The following is a 21,938-nucleotide window of genomic DNA, read 5'->3' as shown; positions in this document are numbered from 1 at the left end:
TACCAGTGGAGGTAGTGAGATGTGGCTGGATTGTTTTGGTGGGGAGGTGAGAGAAGAGAATAGGCAGGGATGATTTCAAGGTTTTTTTGCCTGAACAACTAGAATAATGGAGTTTACTAATATGAGGGAAGGCTGTGGGAGGACCAGGGTTTGGGGAAGAAGATAGGAATTCATTTTGGACATATTTGAGATGCTTATCAGATATCCAGTTGGAGTGATGCATGAGTTTGAAGTTCAAGGGAGAGGTCAGGCCTAGAAATATAAATTTGGGAGGTGTCAGAGTGTTTATGGAATTTAAAACTCCAAGTCTAGGTGAGATCTAGAGACAGTATAGGTAGTAAAGAGAAGATATCCAAGATCAGAGCCTAGTTCTAGCTTAGCTCTTGAAGGCCCAAGTTCTTAATGATTGCAACCTTATAATGCTGTGTCTAGTGTTATAATAGGTACTCACTAAAAATCTGCCACATGGAGGCTGCCCTCAAGAAGCTTATGGTCTTTGTGGAGAAACACAATATATGACATATACTTGAAACATTTAAGTTACAATGTAAAGAAATATTTGTATATAATGTGTCAGAGTGAGCAGACTGACTTTTCGTCTGTCCTACAGATGAAAAGATTACTTGGCATGGAAATGATTGAAAAAGACCTGCTGGAGGAAATGGGACTTGAACCTCAAACCATGGGCAACAGATGGGGGCGCACATTTTTGGGAGGTCCCCAAGACTGCTCTCAGGTTCAGTATGGTCCAGTGGTTGACACTCCGCACTCCCAACTCAGGGAGCCCGGGTTTGATCCCTGGTGGGGGAGCTAAGATCCCACATACTGCAACTAAGCCTGTGTGCCGCAATTAGAGAAACCCGAAAGCCCAGTGCAGCCTAAATAAATAAATAAAATAATAATAATTTTTAAAAAGATACAGATTAAAATTAACAACAGGAGAAGGCACATCAGGCAGGATCTAGGAGAGTTCCATCAGGGAGCTTCCAATTGTCCTTTCCTACTGGAGTCATGTGGACAGCACTTATTTCCCCCGGCAATGATGCATGGTAACAGTCATGGAGTATTACTAACCAGGGAAGCTCTCCCAAGCCATGGTGTCTTTTACTGGGGGTTGGTCCCATAGGCACGGCTGACTGCCTGAGTTGCTGACCTTAATCTTCAGCCCCTCCAGAGCTCATACCATGTGGTCCCATGCCCCCATCAACTGTAAATCACATTGTAAGTCACATTGTTAGCTTAGACTATTTGGCATTGCCCAAGGCGCCCAAGTAAACAAAGGCATCTATCAGGCAGGACATTCCAAAGGCTAACCGCCTAGGAGTTGGGAGCAAGGGCCAAACCTTCTTCTGGGCAAGGTTAATCCTTTCCTTCATGGTGGATGGGGAAGTCCCTCAGTGTGGAGACAGCAGGAGCTAAGATACAGTAGCTAAGATACTAAGATAAAGTAGTCTCTAAACGTCCTGTTTAGAGAACATTGGGGTGATTGCAGTATGGCCTTGTACTTGGGAATATGAAGTCTGGAGCCAGATTACCAGGATTCATATCCCGTATTCATGTTCATTCCACAACTAGCAAGTAGCTGTCACTTGCTAGTTGTGGAATTTATGACAGTTACATAATCTGTAACTTATCTGTAAATTAACAAGGGTAATAACAATACTACGTTACAGGCTTGTTATGAGGATTAAAGAGTTATATATTAAAGCACTCAGAATATGTCCTGACACATAGTAAATGCTGTAGGAATCAGGAGTTTGTTCATTCATTCCTTCATCATTCACTTAGTGATTCTTTTTTGAGCACTAGTATGTTGAAGATTCATCTCCTGAATCTCAGACTTTTATTTCCAGATGCCTAGTGATATATCTAGAGGGCTTGTGGCTCTTTAAATATTGACATGTTCAAAAAGAAGTTAAGTATTTTCCACCCAAATTATTTCTATTAATGTCAGTACTGTCAACCGAGTTTGTTTGTTCAGAGATTTTATTTTAAGATATCAGCTCTTGCAGAGATTGGGTTGGGCTTAATAAAGAGTAAATTTTGGTGAACTGGGAAGTTAATGTTAGCTTTCTTTTTGTATATATACAGGTCTGTGTATGATGACCAACCAAATGCACACAAGAAGTTTATGGAAAAGTTAGATGCTTGTATCCGTAATCATGACAAGGAAATTGAAAAGATGTGTAATTTTCATCATCAGGGTTTTGTAGATGCTATTACAGAACTCCTTAAAGTAAGGACTGATGCAGAAAAACTGAAGGTAAGAAACAGTTAAAATTCTATTTACCTTTGCTCTCAAATTACTCAAGTATTAGTTTATAGTGCATATTTACAAATCATTATTAAACACTATTTTTAAGAAGTGGATTAGTGTACATATTTGGGAATGCTCTATTAATACAGTTGTCATGCTAATGACAGGAGTAATCTCTTTTTTTTTTTGTAAACCAAGTAATGCATTTACTTAACAGGATTTCTTTCCATGCAGGGAATTGAACTAAAAAAATTCACACAATGAAAGGCCTCATTTGGAGTTTTAGAGTTCTAAAGTGACGATTACTACAATATTGATAAAAAGCTATCTTCTGAAAACTTCTAAAAACTTACTATAAATGATTGTGTTCTCAAAATTATTTAATAATAGTGAAACTGTTTTTTGGTTTTTTTTCTTAGTTTAATAGCAATGTGTAGTTTCCTTAAGGAAAGCTGGTCTACATTTTCTGCCACACAGCAAAAACATTATTTATTAAATGAGACCTGGATTTGTTCTGTCAGAATACAAAATATTTAGTTATAAGAATTGTCCTATTTATCTTTTCTTTACATTTGGAGAGCTTAGCAGACAGAATGACCCTGGTTCACCAGAGGTTATGATTAGAAAACCATTATATAAAGGATATTCAGATAACAAGAGACCAAATACAGCATCAATGAGGTCACTGAGCATCTTTGTTCAGAAATTAATGAGATTTTTAATAAACCAGAATGTGCTTCCTTACTATGATGACCTAATGAGTCACTTAATATGTGGGAAAATTTGAGGTTGAGCTTTGCCTGCACCTGCAGCATTAAAATGTTGCTGTGGATTGAGATTTCCGTGTTTGATGTTAATCAACCACCCAGTGTTTGCATTCAGCAAAGTATGAATGTTTAATTACCATAAAATGCAATCACCATTTCCTACAGACAATGAATGGCACATAGACCTCATTGAAGTTATCAAAAAGGGACCAGTGGTCAACTGGGTCAGTGATTTGAATTGTTTTACAGACTTAGAGAAGCAAGTAAAGTTCAAAAATCTGGATTAAATTTGAGAAGTTTGCCACAGAATCTGTTAAAAAGAACTGTCATAAGTAATTGAAGTTAACAAAAGCCCTTTTCAATCAAAAGTTCAAGTTCAAGCTGTAGAGTTAATTTGAATTTGCATTTCTTTGTTCTAAGTTTCTCATGAAGCATGATCTGATTACAAGGGTGAGCAGTTACATCAGGGCAGTTTTATGTGTATTTGTCTAACTAAGGTGAAATTATTTTTAAGGTGCAAGTTACTGATACCAACCGAAGATTTCAAGATGCTGGAAAGGAGGTGAGAAAATGATACATTTTTCTGTGTATTCAATATGTGGATGCAATTTAACTGTTCATTTTAAAATATGGACATTTCTTCTTTTTAAGGTGATAGTCCAAACAGAAGATATTATTCGATGTAGAATTCAGCAGAGGAATATTACAACTGTAGTAGAAAAATTGCAGTTATGCCTTCCAGGTAAGTTAAACTTGACTATAATGTAACGTTCAGCTTGGTGAAATTGTAATTTAATGGTAGTGTATAGTCATTATTCATTATAGGTAGTACAGATTACTTGGTGATTGTCCGGCCCCCCCCGCCGGAGCCCATGGTATTCTTTCTTATCTACTTTATTCCCTGAATTTTCATGGTTTTCCTTATTTTAAGGCCCCTATTTGATGATCTGTCACATCGGTCTCCTAGAACAACCTCTACCTTTCCATTTCCTTTCTGCCTAGTTTGCCCTTTGTCCCTCCCCAATCCACCCCCTGCCTTTTTTCCCCTCAGAATACTTTCCCATGGAGAGAGTGTCTTTTGATTACATTTTCTTTCATTTTCCTAATTTGCCTAATTTTTTTACCTTTAGTTTTCCATTGTTTTCTTTTTGTCACTTAAGCAGGTTTGTCTTTGGTCACAATTTCATTTTGCTAATAAGAAAACATCCAAAAGTGCTAGATCTTTTCCCTTTTTCGGTCTTGCCTTTCGTCTTATATCTTGGGAAGACTGACTTTTTAGGTTTTGAGTTTCTGGTGTCTCTGTTAGGGCTCACATGTTCCTGGGACGTCAAATAAATTCTGAAGAAACCAACCAGTACTTTCTTTACCTGGATACACCCTGTTCAAACAAAAGGAAACAAGGGTATGACATCCTTTTTTAATATAGTAAGCTAAATCTCAGTGTCCCATTTTTAACTTATTTTTTTTTTTGGAAGGAACCTGAACCTCCACATCCAGGGCAATCAAATAAGGTGCTTTGTATAATATTTATATAATGTAAATTTAGCTTAGACTACAAATTACATAAACTGTTAGCATATTTTACTAGCTAAAATAATTGTTTTCTGACTTGTGAGAATAAAGCTTTTTTTGGTTTTAGAATCACTGAAATTCTGCTCATCTTAATTTCTAATGGACCAGGGATATGTGCACATTAACTTTGAGTAAATAAAATGTCTGCTTATTATGTTAGGTTTTAGGGTTGAGAAACCTATTTCCTTATAGTAATGCTTAATAATACCTCTTTGTCACCATCAGATACACTGAAATAGTCATGAACACAGCCTCTAGGTTTGAATGCTTTGTCCCTGAATGGTAATGAGCCTAAAAAGTTGGGTACTGATGGAATAAGAAAGAGTAAATTCAGCTTATTCAACCCTAGTGGGCTATTTGAAATAGAGAAATAAAGGGAAGTAGAAGCTAGATTTTTTTTTACTGCTACTGTCTTTGCTCTCAAGGCTGGACAGGAAATCTGAGTTCATGTCAACATTGTGTTCTTAATAGCCACATCCAGAACTACCTCCTTTCCTCCATTTATCCTTCTATCTAATTATACACTCATACCTACTTTTTTGTGTCAGGCATTATGGTAGATATTGGAAATATAAAGTTGAAAATGATATAGTCCCAGCTCTGAAGGGTCCCACCATCTAATGTGAATAAAGACAAGTAAGCCATTACTGTACAACTACCTAACTCCTCCTTAGGTTAAGAGGAGTATGAGAGGATATAAGAAGTCACAGGGTAAACAATGCGTTTTCCTGGTGTATTAGTTAATTAATTATTTTTGAGGAAAGCATTATTTTTATATGAAAACAATATGGAAATAATGTAAGGTAGATGTGAAATTTACATGAATTGTTGATATAAAACAGGAGACTTCAAAGAAAGTTTATACTTGTAACAGCAGTTTTTTAGGCTCTTTCCTAGGTTATGTGTTCACTGTAACGCTTTGATTGGAAAATGTGAGATATATTGCATTGCAATAAAGGGACTTTGATAGAGATATATATAGGGTCTGCAGAGTTAGGGCTGGTTCATTATAGCCACCATTGCAGTTTTTATGTTTTTTGAGGCAGTTAAACAATATCTTTTGTGAACCTGAAGACCCCTAGGGAGTAGCCATAAGACTGTAAAAAATCTGAAAAAAAAAATGTGTCTATCTCTCTTGTCTAGGAAAATGTGAGCTGACTTGATGATCTAACAGTAATTTACCTACTTTATACTTTGAAATTTTACTAAGGATGAATGGTAATCTACATCATTGCATTAAAACCTTTTTGGTGGCAGTGTGTCTTCTTGCTGAAGCTTATAACAATTTTATTGAATAATTGTATTTCTGAGCCTTCGATGGAAATGATCAAACAAATATAGATACTTTGTTATGTTTATTTATGCCTTTATTATAATTTACTCTCCGCTGTAAACTTTTGAGTTTTTTCTTTCTCTGTGCGTTTGGTGTAAAATTTTGTTTAGTGAGCTGTAACACAGTTGCATTATTTTATTTGGTATATTGAATCAAAATCAATTGATCTCACTGTTGCTCAGCTTTCTCTCTCAAATAACTAAAATCCAGGAAGAGATATTAGTAAGTTTCTGATTAGGATAATTGTTACTAGGTTGTTGTCTCAGTTATAGGTGTTAGCATGTACAAGTGTTCCCATTTCAATATAATGTATTAATTTATGTAATGTAATGTTCAATATATGTAGAAATTAAAATGTTTTCATTTAATTGAAGTATAAAATTTTATTTGAAAATATAAGCCTAAATCAAGGTACGGAGAAAATTATGAATTTATATGTTCTTCCCTGCTTTAATTATTTTCATCTCTCAAAATTTTTTTTTATTTTGAAAGCTAAAATAAGTTATATTTTTTAATGCAGTGCTGGAAATGTACAGTAAGCTGAAAGAACAGATGAGTGCAAAAAGGTGAGTTGTTTTCTTTCCTAATTGTTTTTAATAAGAGTTTTTTTTCCTATTACTGAGAGCATAGATAAAATTACCGTAAATTATAGTGAATCATCTGAAGTGTTGCTTTTCTGTGTTTAACCATTCTTTGTTAATGCAATTTGCCCATCAGGATCATTCAGTAAAGCAGTCCTTAGCCATTTATTTGTGGATCCTTGTCCTTTGTAATTGATATCAGAGATTGATAATATTGATGAAGAACAAATAGACAACTGAACAGGAATAAAAAAATATTGATTAACTTAACAACACATTAATGTTGCATACAATCAAAGGCTAAGTGTGTACTTTGTGAAAGCAAAGTGTGGGTAGTTACATTTTGGTAATCTGGGCTAGTGTAGTTCATGTTCTCTTTTATAATACATATGAATACATGACAGATGGAAGATAAAGTAATTTAAAGTAGTTTATGAATTGCTGTAGGAGCATTAGATATAATTATGTTTAAAATGTTTTAAAGATCAACAGTTTTAAATTACATAGAATAATCAAATGAGATGTGCTTGAAACAGGGAAGTAATCATTTCTTCTTGTTTATTAATAACTGCTTAATTATCACATTGCAGTATATGCAAATCTATACTCAGATTTGTGTATGTCCTGCTTCATAGTGCTTTACATTGAATTTTATTGGTCTTTACCAATCGGTACTAATTGTAGAATGGTTTTGTTCCTAACTAATACATGAGCCATAATCTATTCTGAAAGAGTTTTATTTTATGTGTATATTATTAATTTATTGTATTTTATCTATCAAAGCTGTACATCCTCATATTTTAAGTACAATAATAGTTAATAGTTCTGTGTGTTTGTTGCAAAAAAAAAACCCAGACATCACCTTCCCTTTTTGCCATTCACCATTCCTCCTTCCTAGGGGCAAAAACCTTTACCTCTTTTAAGAAATTATTTTGGTATTTACATTTATGTCATTAAATAACTAAGTTTTACTATTACTTCTCTATTTTCAAGCTTGGGGCATTATATATTTCTTCAGATATTCGTAATCTAATATTTATATCTAAATTTACCCAGTTGTCCCCAAAATGTCTTATATCTTCTTTTCCTTCCTGAAATATTGGTTAGTATGTATTTTTTTGTCCCTGTAATCTAGAATAGTCTTCCCACTTTTCTTTGTTTCTCATGAGAAACAAAGAAAAGGTTAGTTGTCTTGTAGACCAGGGCATTTTGGATTTGTTTGATCATTCTCTCATGATTAGATGCAGATTAGATGTTTTTGGCATGAGTACAACATAAGTGGTATTGTGTATGACATCAGAAGGTATATGCTATCAGATTATCTCTAGGTTATCCTAAATTTGATGATTTGCTTAAGGGGATGGCTATGAGATCTCTTAAGAAAAGGTATATTTTTCTCTTTGCAATTAATATGTAATCTGTGGGGGGTGATATTTTGAGTCCTGTTTCTTGACAATCTTTCACCCAGTGGTTTTAGGAGTTTTATTTTAGTCACTTATCACATTGGGGTTACAAAATGGTGATTTTTATACTTCTATCATTCCTTTAACATTTATTAGCTGACTTTTTTTTTTTTTTTTTTGCTGTACGCGGGCCTCTCACTGCTGTGGCCTCTCCCGTTGCGGAGCACAGGCTCCGGACACACAGGCTCCGCGGCCATGGCTCGCGGGCCCAGCCGCTCTGCGGCATGTGGGATCTTCCGGGATAGGGGCACGAACCCGTGTCCCCTGCATCGGCAGGCGGACTCTCAACCACTGCGCCACCAGGGAAGCCCTAGCTGACTTTTTAATGTAAAGAACTTTTCCTCTTTTTAGCTCTTTGTTTTTCTGATTATCACTATGGACTCACAGATTTTTAAAAAATAAATGAGTTATAATCTGTAATTCTCTTTGTTCTTTTTAATGCACAAATTGTCCCCAGTTTGTCTAGGGGAACCCCTTAAGCCAGTTCCTGTGTCCTCATTTGAGGAGTCTTTGAGTGCTTTCTTGCTTATCATACAATGAGTAAGATGTTCCAGACTCATGTACTTTTCTTGCCCTAGATCTGGAGCCGTCCTCCAAAGTACAGCTCCTTTTAGTGAGTAATGGTATTTAGAAACTAAGATCTGCATCTGCATGCTAGGTAGGCTTATTATATAACACACACACACACACACACACACACACACCCATCTTTCATGCCGTCCAACTTCCACGTTTGCCAATGAGAAGTTTGAAGTCATTCTGATTTCTCATCCATAGTTTGTGACCCACATTTTCTCTCTTTTAGCATCTTCTCTTTGTCATCTGTGGTCTGTAATTTCCTGGTGTGAGCTTTGATGTGGGTGGGTCTGTTTACTTCCATTGTGCTGGGTACTTTGTGAACCTACTTTTTTTTTAAGTGAAAGTGAGTTTATTTTTAAAACTTTTTTTTAGTTTTATAAATTAATTTATTTTTAGCTGCATTGGGTCTTCGTTGCTGTGCACGGGCTTTCTCTAGTTGTGGCGAGCGGGGGCTACTCTTTGTTGCGGTGCGCGGGCTTCTCATTGTGGTGGCTTCTCTTGTTGTGGAGCACGGGCTCTAGGCACGTGGGCTTCAGCAATTGTGGCATGTGGACTCAGTAGTTGTGGCTCGCGGCCTCTACAGCGCAGGCTCAGTAGTCGTAGCACATGGGCTCAGTTGCTCCCTGGCATGTGGGATCTTCCTGGACCAGGGATCCAACCCATGTCCCCTGCATTGGCAGGCGGACTCTTAACCACTGCACCACCAGGGAAGTCCCTCTTTTTCTTCTTTAAAAAAATTATTTTTTGTCACACAGTTATCAGTGTTTTAAGTCAGGTTGGATGTACCAAGGTCTCTGTTAGTCCAGTGGTTGGGACTCGGAGCTCCCACTGCAGGAGCTTCTTCCCAACCCCGGGCTCCTGAACCAAGATCCTGCAAGCCCCATGGGGTGGCAAAAAAAAAAAAAAAAAAAAAAGAACAATAACAAAGTAAAAAATAAAATAAGACTAGGAAATTAACAGATATGTTAGAAAGAATGTAAAAATAAAAATATAGATGAATCAACAACTGGAAGGTACATCAGTACCACAATAGTAAAAAAGAGGAGGGAAAAGGAAAAAAAAAAGGGGGAGCGGGCTTCCCTGGTGGCACAGTGGTTGAGAGTCCGCCTGCTGATGCAGGGGACATGGGTTCGTGCCCCGGTGCGGGAAGATCCCACATGCCGCGGAGCGGCTGGGCCCGTGAGCCATGGCCGCTGAGCCTGCACGTCTGGAGCCTGTGCTCCGCAATGGGAGAGGCCATAGCAGTGAGAGGCCCGCATACCGCAAAAAAAAAAAAAAAAAGGGGGGGGGGAGCGAGGCCTGGGATGTGGAGGGCGGGGCCTAAGCAAGGGTGAGGTTTGGGCGGTGGGTGGGGCCAATGCTCTGGACCCACAGGTCTGGAAAAGGCCCTGGGGGCTGTGGGGGGTGGGGCTTAGGCTGAAGGAACAGAAGGTTACCAGGCGTGCCCCCCACCCCTGGTCTCAGAGGGCAGGGGACCTCACCTGGGAGCCCAGCAGGCTTCCTGGGCTCCAGTGGTCGGGGCAAACACCCTCCTCTCCTCTCCTGCTCCTCAGTCCTGGAGGGCCCCTCCCACCTGCCTCTCCTGATCTCCCCAGCCTCCCTCCTATGCCCCCAGCACCCGCATGGCCTGGAATGGGGCTTTGGAGGTGGGGGGACAGGCTTGGGAGCTCAGCAGGCTCCCCGGGCCCAGTGGGCCAGGTGATCGCCCTCTGCTCCTCTCCCGCTCCTCCCGGAGAGTCCCTCCCACCTGCCTCTCCTCATCTCCCTGGCCTCAGGGGCACCGATCCTGTCTGGCCTCCACTTCTCCTCCCCTCTCAGTCTCCCTACCTCTAACTGGTTCACTCCCATCTCCTTGGGCATCACAGCCCCGCACCAGTGGCTGGCAGGCGTCCTAGTTGTGGGGAGATGCTAACTCCAAGTCTTCCCACACCGCCATCTTCACCAATGTTTTTTTTTTTTTTTTTTTTTTTTGTGCGGTACGCAGGCCTCTCACTGTTGTGGCCTCTCCTGCCGCAGAGCACAGGCTCCGGATGCGCAGGCTCAGTGGCCGTGGTTCGCGGGCCCAGCTGCTCCGCGGCATGTGGGATCCTCCCGGACCGGAGCACAAACCCGTGTCCCCTGCATCGGCAGGCGGACTCTCAACCACTGCGCCACCAGGGAAGCCCCCACCAATGCTTTTATAAGTAATAGGCATTCAAAAAATATTTTTTGAATTGAAAAAAAATTACTCTATTAATGGCTTTTTAAATGGTTTTTGTGACACAATATTATTTCTAATTGCCTTAAAGAGTGTAAAATTTTCCAAAAAATTTTTCTTAAAATATATTTCACTTTGATTTGATTTAAACCTGTGCTGTGTACTTTTTTGATAGTAGGGGATGTGGATGGGAGAGATATCATGAAATCATATATCAAATAATTAAATATTCTAATTAAAAATTTTGGAACTATTATACATATATACATTTAAGGTATTATGATGACTGTGATGATGCTTGTGATGTTATAGATTTAGATGAAATGAAGTACAGAAGTTGTTTGTTAGTGAATTTTCATCCTGCAACTTTTTCATATGGTTTATAGTTTGTGCTTAGTAAATAGAAATAGATGTTTATTTTATTTATTTTATTTTTACTATAACAATATCCTTTTTGTTGGGAGTGTTGGACTGATTATTTGGACTTACTTGTAAAATAAATGTAATAAGAACTTTTTATAGAGTGTTCTTTTTAACTTCTCACAGGTATTATTCTGCTCTAAAAACTATGGAACAATTAGAGAATGTGTATTTTCCCCGGGTTAGTCAATACCGGTTTTGTCAGCTAATGATAGAAAATCTTCCTAAGCTCCGTGAAGATATTAAAGAAATCTCCATGTCTGATCTCAAAGACTTTTTGGAAAGCATTCGCAAACATTCTGACAAAATAGGTGAAACAGCAATGAAACAGGTGAGACTAAAAAGTAGAATTTTATTTATTTATTGAAGTATAATTGATTTACAGTGCTGTGCCAATCTCTGCTGTACAGCAAAGTGACTCAGTTTTACACATACAGACATTCTTAAAAAGGAGACTTTTAATGTTCGTTAATAATCTAGGTTATTGAATATACCAAAGTTTACTTTTTTTACTTACATAAAATACTTGTTTTTGTTTAGTTTTAGCCTTTTCTTAGCTTTCCTTATTCTTGTTTAGAATGGATTTCATCAGCATTTCTTCTTTGGTTTGCAGTTATTCCTTATTTAATTAAGTAAAGTTGATCTAACTTGATTCACCAACTGATCTCTCAGCAATCTTCCCCATGTATGTAGTATCACATTAACTTTTTTCAGCAAATTTGGTATAAAATTAGCTAAAAAGTGGCAGCCACAGAGGTAAGTGGGAGCCCTTTTATGCTAAGGTTATAAATTGTTCTCTTTTTAAAGCAAATTGAAAGTATTATCTTTGAATTAACTCCTACAGCTCAGTAACAAAAAGGCAAACAATGGGAAAATATTTGGCAGTTATAAAATTAATGTACCTACCTTTTGAGTCAGCAGTTACTCTCCTAGATATTTACCAATGAGAAATGAAAGCGCATCCTCACGATGCTCGATGCTCAGCAGCTTTGTTCACAACTAGCCAAAAAACTGGAAACAAGCCAAATGGACATCAAAAGGAGAATGGATACACAAATTGTGCTATACTCATGCAATAGAATATTACTTAGCAATAAGAAGGAATGAATTTCTGATATGTGTAACAACACATATGAATCTCCCAGACATTATGCTGAGCTACAGAAGCTGGACACAGAAAAGCACACACTTATATCTATTTGTATGCAATTCTAAAGCAGGCAAAACTAATTTAAGGTTAAAAAAAAAAAATCAACACAGTAGCTGTCTCTGGGTGGGGAGATTGCCTGGGAAGCGACACAAGGGAACTTTCTGGGGAGATGGAAATGTTCTATACCATGACAAAGTATATCCGCTTGTCAAAATTGTATAGTTAAGATCTGTATATTTTACTGTATGTAAGTCTTATCTGAAAAAAAATTGTAAGGGCTTCCCTGGTGGCGCAGTGGTTGAGAGTCCGCCTACCAATGCAGGGGACATGGATTCATGCCCCGGTCCGGGAAGATCCCACATGCCATGGAGCGGCAGGGTCCGTGAGCCATGGCCGCTGAGCCTGCACGTCCAGAGCCTGTGCTCCGCAATGGGAGAGGCCACAACAGTGAGAGGCCCGCGTACCGCAAAAAAATAAAAAATAAAAAAATAAAAATAAAAAAATTGTAAACAATGCATGGGGGGTTTGTGGAGTGAATAGGTAAAGACATAGATGAAACAAGGATGTATAAACATTAATTGTTGAAGATAGGTGATGTGAACTTGAGAGTTCATTATATTTATCTGTTTACTTTGTATTTGAAATTTTCAGTAATAAAACGTTTTAAAATTATTTAAATGAATTAAAACTTCTAAGAGTTCGCTTTTAAAACCCCCCAATAATCACAGTGTCATAGAAATAAAGCTATGTTCATCATGCTTTCTAACTCCTGATTTTTTCTCAAGTATTACAAACTACTTTAGAGAAGCTTTTATTTTCTTTTTAAAAAAATTTTTAATTAATTAATTAATTATTTGCGGTAGGTGGGCTCCTTAGTTGCGGTAGGTGGGCTCCTTAGCTGTGGCTTCAGGGCTCCTTAGTTGTGGCAGGCGGGCTCCTTAGTTGTGGCATGCGAACTCTTAGTTGCGGCATGCATGTGGGATCTAGTTCCCTGACTAGGGATTGAACCTGGGCCCCCTGCATTGGGAGAGTGGAGTCTTATCCACTGTGCCACCTGGGAAGTCCCTCTTTTTTCTTTTTTTTTAAATTGAAGTGTCGTTGGTTTATAGTGTTGTGTTTCTGGTTTACAGCGAAGTGATTCAGTTATACGTATACATATTCTTTTTCATGTTTTTTTTCCATTATGGTTTATTACAGGATACTGAATACAGTTCCCTGTGCTAAACAGTAGGACCTTGTTGTTTATCTGTGTTATACATAGTAGTTTGTATCTGCTAATCCCAAACTCCTAATTTATCCCTCCCCCACCCCCTTTCCCCTTTGGTAACTCTTAAGTTTGTTTTCTGTGTTTATGAGTCTGTTTCTGTATTGTAAATAAATTCATTTGTATCATATTTTATATTCCACTTATAAGTGATGTTGCATGGTATTTGTCTCTTTCTTACTTTCTTCACTTAGTATGATAATCTCTAGGTTCATCCATGTTGCTGCAAATAGCATTAATTCATTCATCCTTTTATGGCTGAGTAGTATTCCATTATATATATACACCACATGTTCTTTATCCCTTCATCTGTTGATGTACATTTAGGTTGCTTCCATATCTTTGCTATCATAAACAGTGCTGCTGTGAACATTGGGGTGCATGTATCTTTTCGAATTAGAGTTTTCTCTGGATATGGCCCAGGAATGGGATTGCTGGATGTTATGGCAACTCTATTTTTAGTTTTTTAAGGAACCTCCGTACTTTTTTTTCTGTAGTGGCTGTATCGATTTACATTCCCACCAACAGTGTTGGAGGGTTCCCTTTTCTCTACACCCTCTCCAGCATTTGTCATTTGTAGACTTTTTAATGATGGCCATTCTGACTGGTGTGAGGTGATACCTCATTGTAGTTTTGATTTGCATTTCTCTACTAATTAGCAATGTTGAGCATCTTTTCATGTGCCTATTGGCCATCTGTATGTCTTCTTTGGAGAAATGTCTGTTTAGGTCTTCTGGCCATTTTTTGATTAGGTTGTCTGTTCATTTTTCTAATTAAAGAAATATGTCTGTATCAGATTATTGCCACAGCAGAGGAAATTAAAATTCAGTATATGAAGTTTCTTCCTATTTTAACTTTTAAAGGATTGGCTATAAATCAGATAACTCCATTATATTTCTATTAATTGTTTCAGCTTTACACAGTATTATATTCTATGTTAACTTGCCTTGTTTAATAGATTGTTTTACTTTGAGGATACATTGATTTTGAAAATTCTTTACCAGGATGAATTTACTTTAAAAAATGAAAACAATGTACAATAATGTAGGACTTGTGAGGATATACAATAATGTTTTTTAAAAGTTGTCTCATTTAAAAAAAATTTGTAGTTAAGTGTTTCTTACCTGTAGATGGACTATAGCAGATTTTCTTTCCTTTCTTTCTTTCTTTTCTTTTTTTTTACTTTTCTCATTGTTTTAGTATGATTTTTTAAATTTTAATTTTTTTATTGAAGTATAGTTGATATACAATGTTATATAAGTTACAGGTTTACGATATAGTGATTCACAATGTTTAAAGGTTATACTTCATTTATAGTTACTTTAAAGTATTGGCTCTATTCCACATGTTGTACAATATGTCCTTGTAGCTTATTTTATACCTAATAGTTTGTAACTCTTAATCCCATACCCCTATATTGCCCCTCCCTCTTCCCTCTCCCCACTGGTAACCACTAGTTTGTTCTCTATATCTGTGAATCTGCTTCTTTTTTGTTATATTCATTAGTTTGTTGTATTTTTTAGACTCTATGTATAAGTGGTATCATACAGTATTTGTCTTTCTCTGAATTCTTTCACTTAGCATAATGCCCTCCAAGTCCATTCATGTTGCTGCAAATGTCAAAATTTCATACCTTTTTATGGTTGAGTAGTATTCCATTGCGTGTGTGTGTGTGTATGTGTGTGCGTGTGTGCGCATCTGTATCTCACATCTTCTTTATCCATTCATCTGTGTATTGGACACTTAGGTTACTTTCATATCTTGGGAATTGTAAATAATGCTGCTGTGAACATTGAGGTTTATGTATCTTTTTTTTTTTTTTTTTTCCTGGTACGCGGGCCTCTCACTGTTGGGGCCTCTCACTGTTGTGGCCTCTCGTTGCGGAGCACAGGCTCCGGACGCGCAGGCTCAGTGGCCATGGCTCACGGGCCCAGCCACTCCGTGGCATGTGGGGTCCTCCCGGGCTGGGGCACGAACCCATGTCCCCTAGCCTCGGCAGGCGGACTCTCAACCACTGCGCCACCAGGGAAGCCCTATGTATCATTTCTAATTAGTGTTTTTGTTTTTGCTTTTGGATGTATACCCAGGAGTGGAATTGCTGGGTCATAGGGTAGCTCTATTTTTAGTTTTTTGAGAGACCTCCATACTATTTTCCACAGCGGATGCACCAATTTACATTCCCATCAACAGTTTATGAGGGTTTCCTTTTCTCCATATAGCAGATTTGATTTTCAAATTATTTTGATAGTTATCTCTTGTTAAGATTAGTTAAATACTTGGTTGACAAAAGTTCTTTTTTGTTTGTTTGTTTTTTGTTTTTTGGCTGCGCTGAGTAGCTTGTGGGATCTTAGTTCCCTGACCAGGGATCAAACCCAGGTCCTGGTAGTGAGGGCACTGAGTATTAACCACTGGACCTCCAGGGAATTCCCCAAAATATCTTTATTTGCTGTAAATAAGAAGAAGCTACTAAGCAGAATTTAAACCACACTTTTTGCCTCTCTTTTCTATGAAAGCTAGGCCTGGGGCTATTTTCCCTACCATTGGGATGGTGGGAATATTGTTAGTTGTGGGTGGTGTTATAGGAACAGAAATAGTAGAAGTGTAGGCCAGCAAGTTAGAGTTTGAACATCACATTAGTAGCCTGGAAAAAATAAATATTAAGAAAGTGTAAGAGAGTAAGATTTGAAGCCAAGTTCAGGAAAAGAATCCAGAGATTCTGAATCTAGATAATATGATTATTCCAGAGAACTATATAGGTTAAGAAAGCCCCGGTAGAACCAAAAGATTGGACATTAACTCACTGTTAAGCTAGAATAAAGTGTGGGATTTCATAGTTTTCCTCTGAAGAGCTCCTCTTTCTCCTCCACTGCTGACACTTCAACAATTCAAGATGCTCACAGGACTGCTGGTACATTTTATGCTAAAATGGGAGTCAGAGAAGCAATTGATTCTTCCCATAGCACCTCCCATTATTTTCAGGATCTTAAGTCTTCCTGAGTGATTGCCTCTGATCAGTGAATGTTCTTCCCCACTGGTGAGCTCTTCAACTTTATGTTCTTGCCTTCAGTATCTTTATTCTTGTTTTCAGTACTTTTTCTCCTACATGTGAACAAGGAATTATGTGTATGCCATGGGGATTAAAAACACAATCACATGGAAGATTTTTCAGTGTGAAGATGTGAACAGTAGTTTAAAGTTCATGTTCCGTTATACATTTTAATTAAGAGTTTCATTATTAAACTTATTCTCTCTGACCTGTTTTTCGTAGAATGGTTTTGGACTTTTTCTACCTAGGCAGTCCATCAAATCATGGGCTCTAGGACTTAAGGTTTATAAGAATTTCCTGCTGGGCAGGAATAGACTTCCTGGTTCACCACTATTTTCTTTCTTTCTTTTTTTTTTTTTTGTATAAACAATCAAGCTCCCTACCTCTTCAACCAAAAGACAGATGTTTTATACAGAAACCTTTCCTAATCATCTGTCTATAGGGGTTTTTTCCTTACAATATTTCCTTTAGAAGGTGTCTCCCACGAAACTGAGAGGTTAGAGAGTTTTCTTATGGTGGAACAACTAGAGTCCTTAAGATCTGATAAGAAAATTTGTGTTTTGTTCAATTTTGGTTTCCCTTCTTGCACCCATTTAATATCTTATGGTTTTTTTGAGCATTGGAAGCCTTCTGGAGTCTCTCATAAAGTGTCATCACTTTGTCAGAATCACAGTTCGGTTCTGGAATCTCCTTAGGTGACATAAATGGAAACCTTGTACTTTGCTAAGTAGCTCCCTCCCTTGGAGGTTCTCTGTATCTTGTGTTTAATTCTGTGATCTCATGTCCCATTTATGGATTTGCTTGTTATATATTCACTCGAATGTCCTATAGGCACTTCAAACTTAGCATTTCTGAAAGTAACCTCATTATCTTCTCACTAAATCTGTGTTTTCTGTATTTCCTGTCTCAGATAGCAGTATCTCCTATTTTCACAAGCCAGAAACTGGGGAGTACTCTAGACTTTTCAGGAGTATTTATACTCTATGTAGTTTGTTACAAAGTCCTACTTAGTAACTATCAGTTTTACTTCTAAATATCTGTAGATTCTGTATCCTCTGCTGTACATACCCAGACTGTTGTTATATCAAATTAATTATTCTCCTTATCTCTAGTCTTTTCTCCTTTTGCTTATTATCCTAAAATTCAACTTTAACCACATCACTCACTCTTCAGTGATTCCCAGTTACTCTTTACCTAAGTTCAGATTCCTCAGCATGAAACAAAAGCCTCATCTCTGGATACTCCCTCTTCCTGTGTGCTACAGAAGTACACATCTCATAAATTTTTGACTACACTGGTTATTTCCTCTACCTAGAATGCCTTCCATTCTTCTAAATTTTCCAGTCTGATGAATTGCTGCTTTTTTTCCCCCCAGAAGCTGACTTAAGTATTCATCTGTAAAATCTACCTTCCTCTGTCTCACTACTGCTAATAAGAGATGGTCTCTTCCTTCTCAGTGCATATGTCTGTTGTACTTTTCACACTACACTATAATTGCATATTTTGTGTTTTTAACTGGACAGTGAGTTTTTAAAGTGAGGGGATATATCCTATTTATTTCTACCTTCCTGGGATCTAGCACTGTGCCCAGCATGAGATGCACAAAAAGTTTTTTTTTGGAAGGAATTTAGAGCTGAGCTTTAGCTTCTCTAGGGAGAATTTTTTAAAGTAAAAGGCAGACTTGCATTTGTAGTGTTTTTTTTCCTCATTCTGATGTGATAGATGAATCCACTATGAGTAGTCTGATACTTAATTAGTCATTAAATACCTAAAGTTCATAGTCTCAGTTAACATTTTCATATTATATCCCCTGGTACACATTTTAATACTGTTCTTTAGGGGAGAACGGGACTAAATGGTCAAATAAGTTTTGGAAACCTGGGTTAAATAAAGTTAAGCATATTTCTTATGAATTGTAAATCCCCTGGAAGGGAGGTAAAGTATGTAATATTTATCTTACTTATTTGAGCATAGAACCCTTTTTTCAAGGAGTATCTATTGATAATGTGTGAAATGTTAGTTTTGTACATAACACTGTTTGGAAGCAGTGTTCTAAATAAATGATTTTTTACTCTGAAAACCAAAAATCATAGACAAAATAAGTTTGGGCACAGAGGGAGAAAGGGAATTCTGATTTTTTTTTTTCAGTGAGTAGGTTAATAATGGTAATGGAGGAGAAGGGATAATGATTTTCTTAAGCACAAGCCTCTGGAGCCAGCCTTAAAGTCTAGGTGAGGGCAGAGCTAGATTTCTGTGATTTGCATTGTCTGATTACCTGGGATTAGAAAGGTCTGATTGGCAGTAGTGTATTCCTCAGAGAAAATTCACCCGAAAGAGACAGTGGATAAACTTTCTACATGCTAACAGAACAGAGTAGCTACGATCTGACCTATCACAACAGAGGGAATGTTCCACTAACATGCATTATGTAAGGAAATTAAAATCCTGGAATTAAGCCTATGTTTTTTTCAATCTCTGATAATGAAGTTCTGATAGTGAAGTATCACTAAAATGTATAAAAAAAAATACAAGGCTTCTCAACTTATTAATCTGTATAAATGTTCATTTTTGTCAATAATTAAGTCAGTTGTGGGATAACAGCTTCTGCATTCTTAGTCTTCACAAGCTGTGGTCATTTTCTGTGGAAGATAAAATAAGCTTGCAACTTGATACCATAGTTCCTTCTGTGAGGTTAGTAGACATTTTTCTCTACAAATAATCCATTGAAGTTAAGGCAGTATATTTTATGTATGTTCCTGTATGTATCATATCTTTTAAATTTTCTAGTGTTTTTATTTTTATTTATTATTTATTATTTCTTTTTGCGGTATGTGGGCCTCTCACTGTTGTGGCCTCTCCTGTTGCAGAGCACAGGCTCCGAACATGCAGGCTCAGTGCATGGCTCACGGGCCTAGCCACTCTGCGGCATGTGGGATCTTCCCAGACTGGGGCACGATCCCGCGTCCCCTGCATCGGCAGGTGGACTCTCAACCACTGTGCCACCAGGGAAGCCCAAATTTTTCTAGTGTTTTTAGATGAATGTATTTGGTTTTCCTCTTAAAAAAGAATTAGTGGTAATTGTTTTGTAAAACCTTGACAGTGCTCCAAACCAAAGGTCATTAAAATAATTGAATCATTATTTGACCTGAATCACTCAATGGAAGATGAGTATACTCATTGGTAATTGATATAAAGCTTAAATCTGGGATGCAAAACAAAGTCTAAATAATGGAACTATTAGACATAGACTTTAATATTAATTAATTAATAATGGTGTGGCCAGAAAGTTCATTCGGGTTTTTCTGTAAGATGTTATGGAAAAACCCGAATGAACTTTTTGACCAACCCAATGTATTCAAGGAATTATAAGACAAGATTGAGAAGTTGGAGATCATTGGAAACCATAAAGCAAATCATCTTGAGATTCTAAAACTGAAAATATATTAACAAATTAAGAACTCATCGTATAGGAGGCAGAACATATTAGACACAGCTGAAGAAAAAATTAATGAACCAGAAGATAGGTCAGAGGAAAATATCCAAATTGAAGCTCAGAAAGACAAAAGAATGGAAAGTACAGGAAAGGGCTTAGAGACATATGGGGTGAGGTGAAAAGGTTTAATGTATATGTAATTATAGTCCCAGAAGGAGAAAAGAGAGAGAATAGGGCATAAAAAATATGGACAGACCTTGAAGCCACAAAAGTGCTATGAATTCTAAGCAGAAGAAATACAAACCCATATTTAGGCATATAATAGTAAAATACTGAAAACTAACAAAGAAAAATTTTAAAACAGCCAGAGGAAAAAATGTATTATCTTCAAAAGGACAATAATAATATCAGTCAATAGCTGACTTCTCAGCAGAATCAATGGAAGCCAAAACATAGTGAAAAGTATATCTGAAGTGCTGATAAGCCTTATGTGTCAACCTAGAATTCTGTACCTAGCAAAAATCTTTTAGAAATGAAGGTGAAATGAAGGTATTTTTCAGATAAATAAAAACCTAGATAATTTTTTTCTAGCAGACCTGCACTAAAGGAAATATTAGTGTTTTCAGACATAAAATCATCCCAGTTAGAAGGCCAGAGATGCAGAAGTAAATAGAAAGGGCAACTATTTGGGATAAAACTACATATCTATTGGCTGTATGAAACAAAATCATCTTATAAGGTTTATGTATGTATAGAATTAACAGTGTGAAACAACAACCACACTTAAGTTGGGAGGGGAATTGATAATGAGTTTTAAAAACTCTGTTAAATTATGCTGCTTTCAGAAGACATCTTACATATAAACATATAGAGAGGTTGAAAGCAAAAGGATGGAAGAGTTGTATCATGAAAAGATTAACCAAGAGAAAGCTGATGTATGTACATTAATATTAAAGTAGGCTTTAACACAGAAAGCTTAAGAAAGAGTAACATTTCATAGTGATAAAAGGTTCAGTTCATCAGGAAAATAAACAATTCTAAATTTATTTCTATCTAATAACATAGTCTCAAAATATGTAAAAGCAAAAATTGTCAGAATTAAAAGGAGAAATAGACATCTTGACAATCATAATAGATTTCAACACTCCTCTCAGTAACTACTAGAGCCAATAGGTATAGTAAGGATTTAGTCCTTTAAAATAATTATTAGCAACCCTGACCTATTTGACACATGTAACACTGTATCTCTTAATTTCAGAATATACATTTTTAAAGAACTTCATCAAAATTGATTATGTTTTAGTCCATAGAGGAAATGTCAATACATTTCAAAGGATTGAAATAATATAGAACATATTCTCTGGCCACATTGGAATTATTCCTGAAACTGGTAATAAATAGATAAGTAGAAAATCCCTATATATTTGGAAATTAAGAAATAAAATTCTAAATAACCCATGGGTCAAAGAAGAAACTCATTTGAAACCAGAAAATATTTTGAATTGAATTATAATGAAAATGTGATATATGAAAAACTTGTAGGATATGATAAAAGTCAAGTTTAAGGGAAATTTGTAGGCTTAAATTTATAAATTAGGAAAGAAAGGCAGAAATCAATGATCTTAAGTATCCATTTCAAGAAGTTAGAGAAACAGTAGCAAATTAAACTCAATGAAAGTAGAAGTATTGATATGACACAAAAAGCATAGGCAACATAAACAAAAATAAATGGAATTACATCTAACTCAAAAGCTTCTGCATAGCAAAGGAAACAGAGTGAAAAGACAAACTACGGCATGGAAGAAAAAAATTGCAAACTGTGTATCTGATTAGGGGTTAGTCTCCAAAATATGTAAGGAAATCATACAACTTACTA

General features: G+C 36.8%; 1 protein-coding gene across 4 annotated transcripts in view; it reads left to right on the top strand.

Moving 5' to 3' along the window:
* Nucleotides 1–21,938, top strand: part of EXOC6 (exocyst complex component 6) — a gene marked incomplete at its 5' end in the record, with an annotated part of 206,896 nt that overhangs the window by 43,042 nt on the left and 141,916 nt on the right. For all 4 annotated transcript variants that reach the window (XM_081236720.1, XM_081236719.1, XM_081236718.1 and 1 more), the window contains 5 exons: nucleotides 2,092–2,263; nucleotides 3,539–3,586; nucleotides 3,676–3,766; nucleotides 6,450–6,495; nucleotides 11,296–11,500. In XM_081236720.1, coding sequence (XP_081092846.1) covers nucleotides 2,092–2,263; nucleotides 3,539–3,586; nucleotides 3,676–3,766; nucleotides 6,450–6,495; nucleotides 11,296–11,500 — 562 coding nt within the window. The remainder of the gene's footprint in view (nucleotides 1–2,091; nucleotides 2,264–3,538; nucleotides 3,587–3,675; nucleotides 3,767–6,449; nucleotides 6,496–11,295; nucleotides 11,501–21,938) is intronic.

Source organism: Mesoplodon bidens, assembly GCF_964165515.1.
Source record: "Mesoplodon bidens genome assembly, chromosome: 1".
Classification (NCBI taxonomy): Eukaryota; Metazoa; Chordata; class Mammalia; order Artiodactyla; family Ziphiidae; genus Mesoplodon; species Mesoplodon bidens.
The sequence above is the reverse complement of the archived record's forward strand: the minus strand, read 5'-3'. Positions and strand labels throughout refer to the sequence as shown.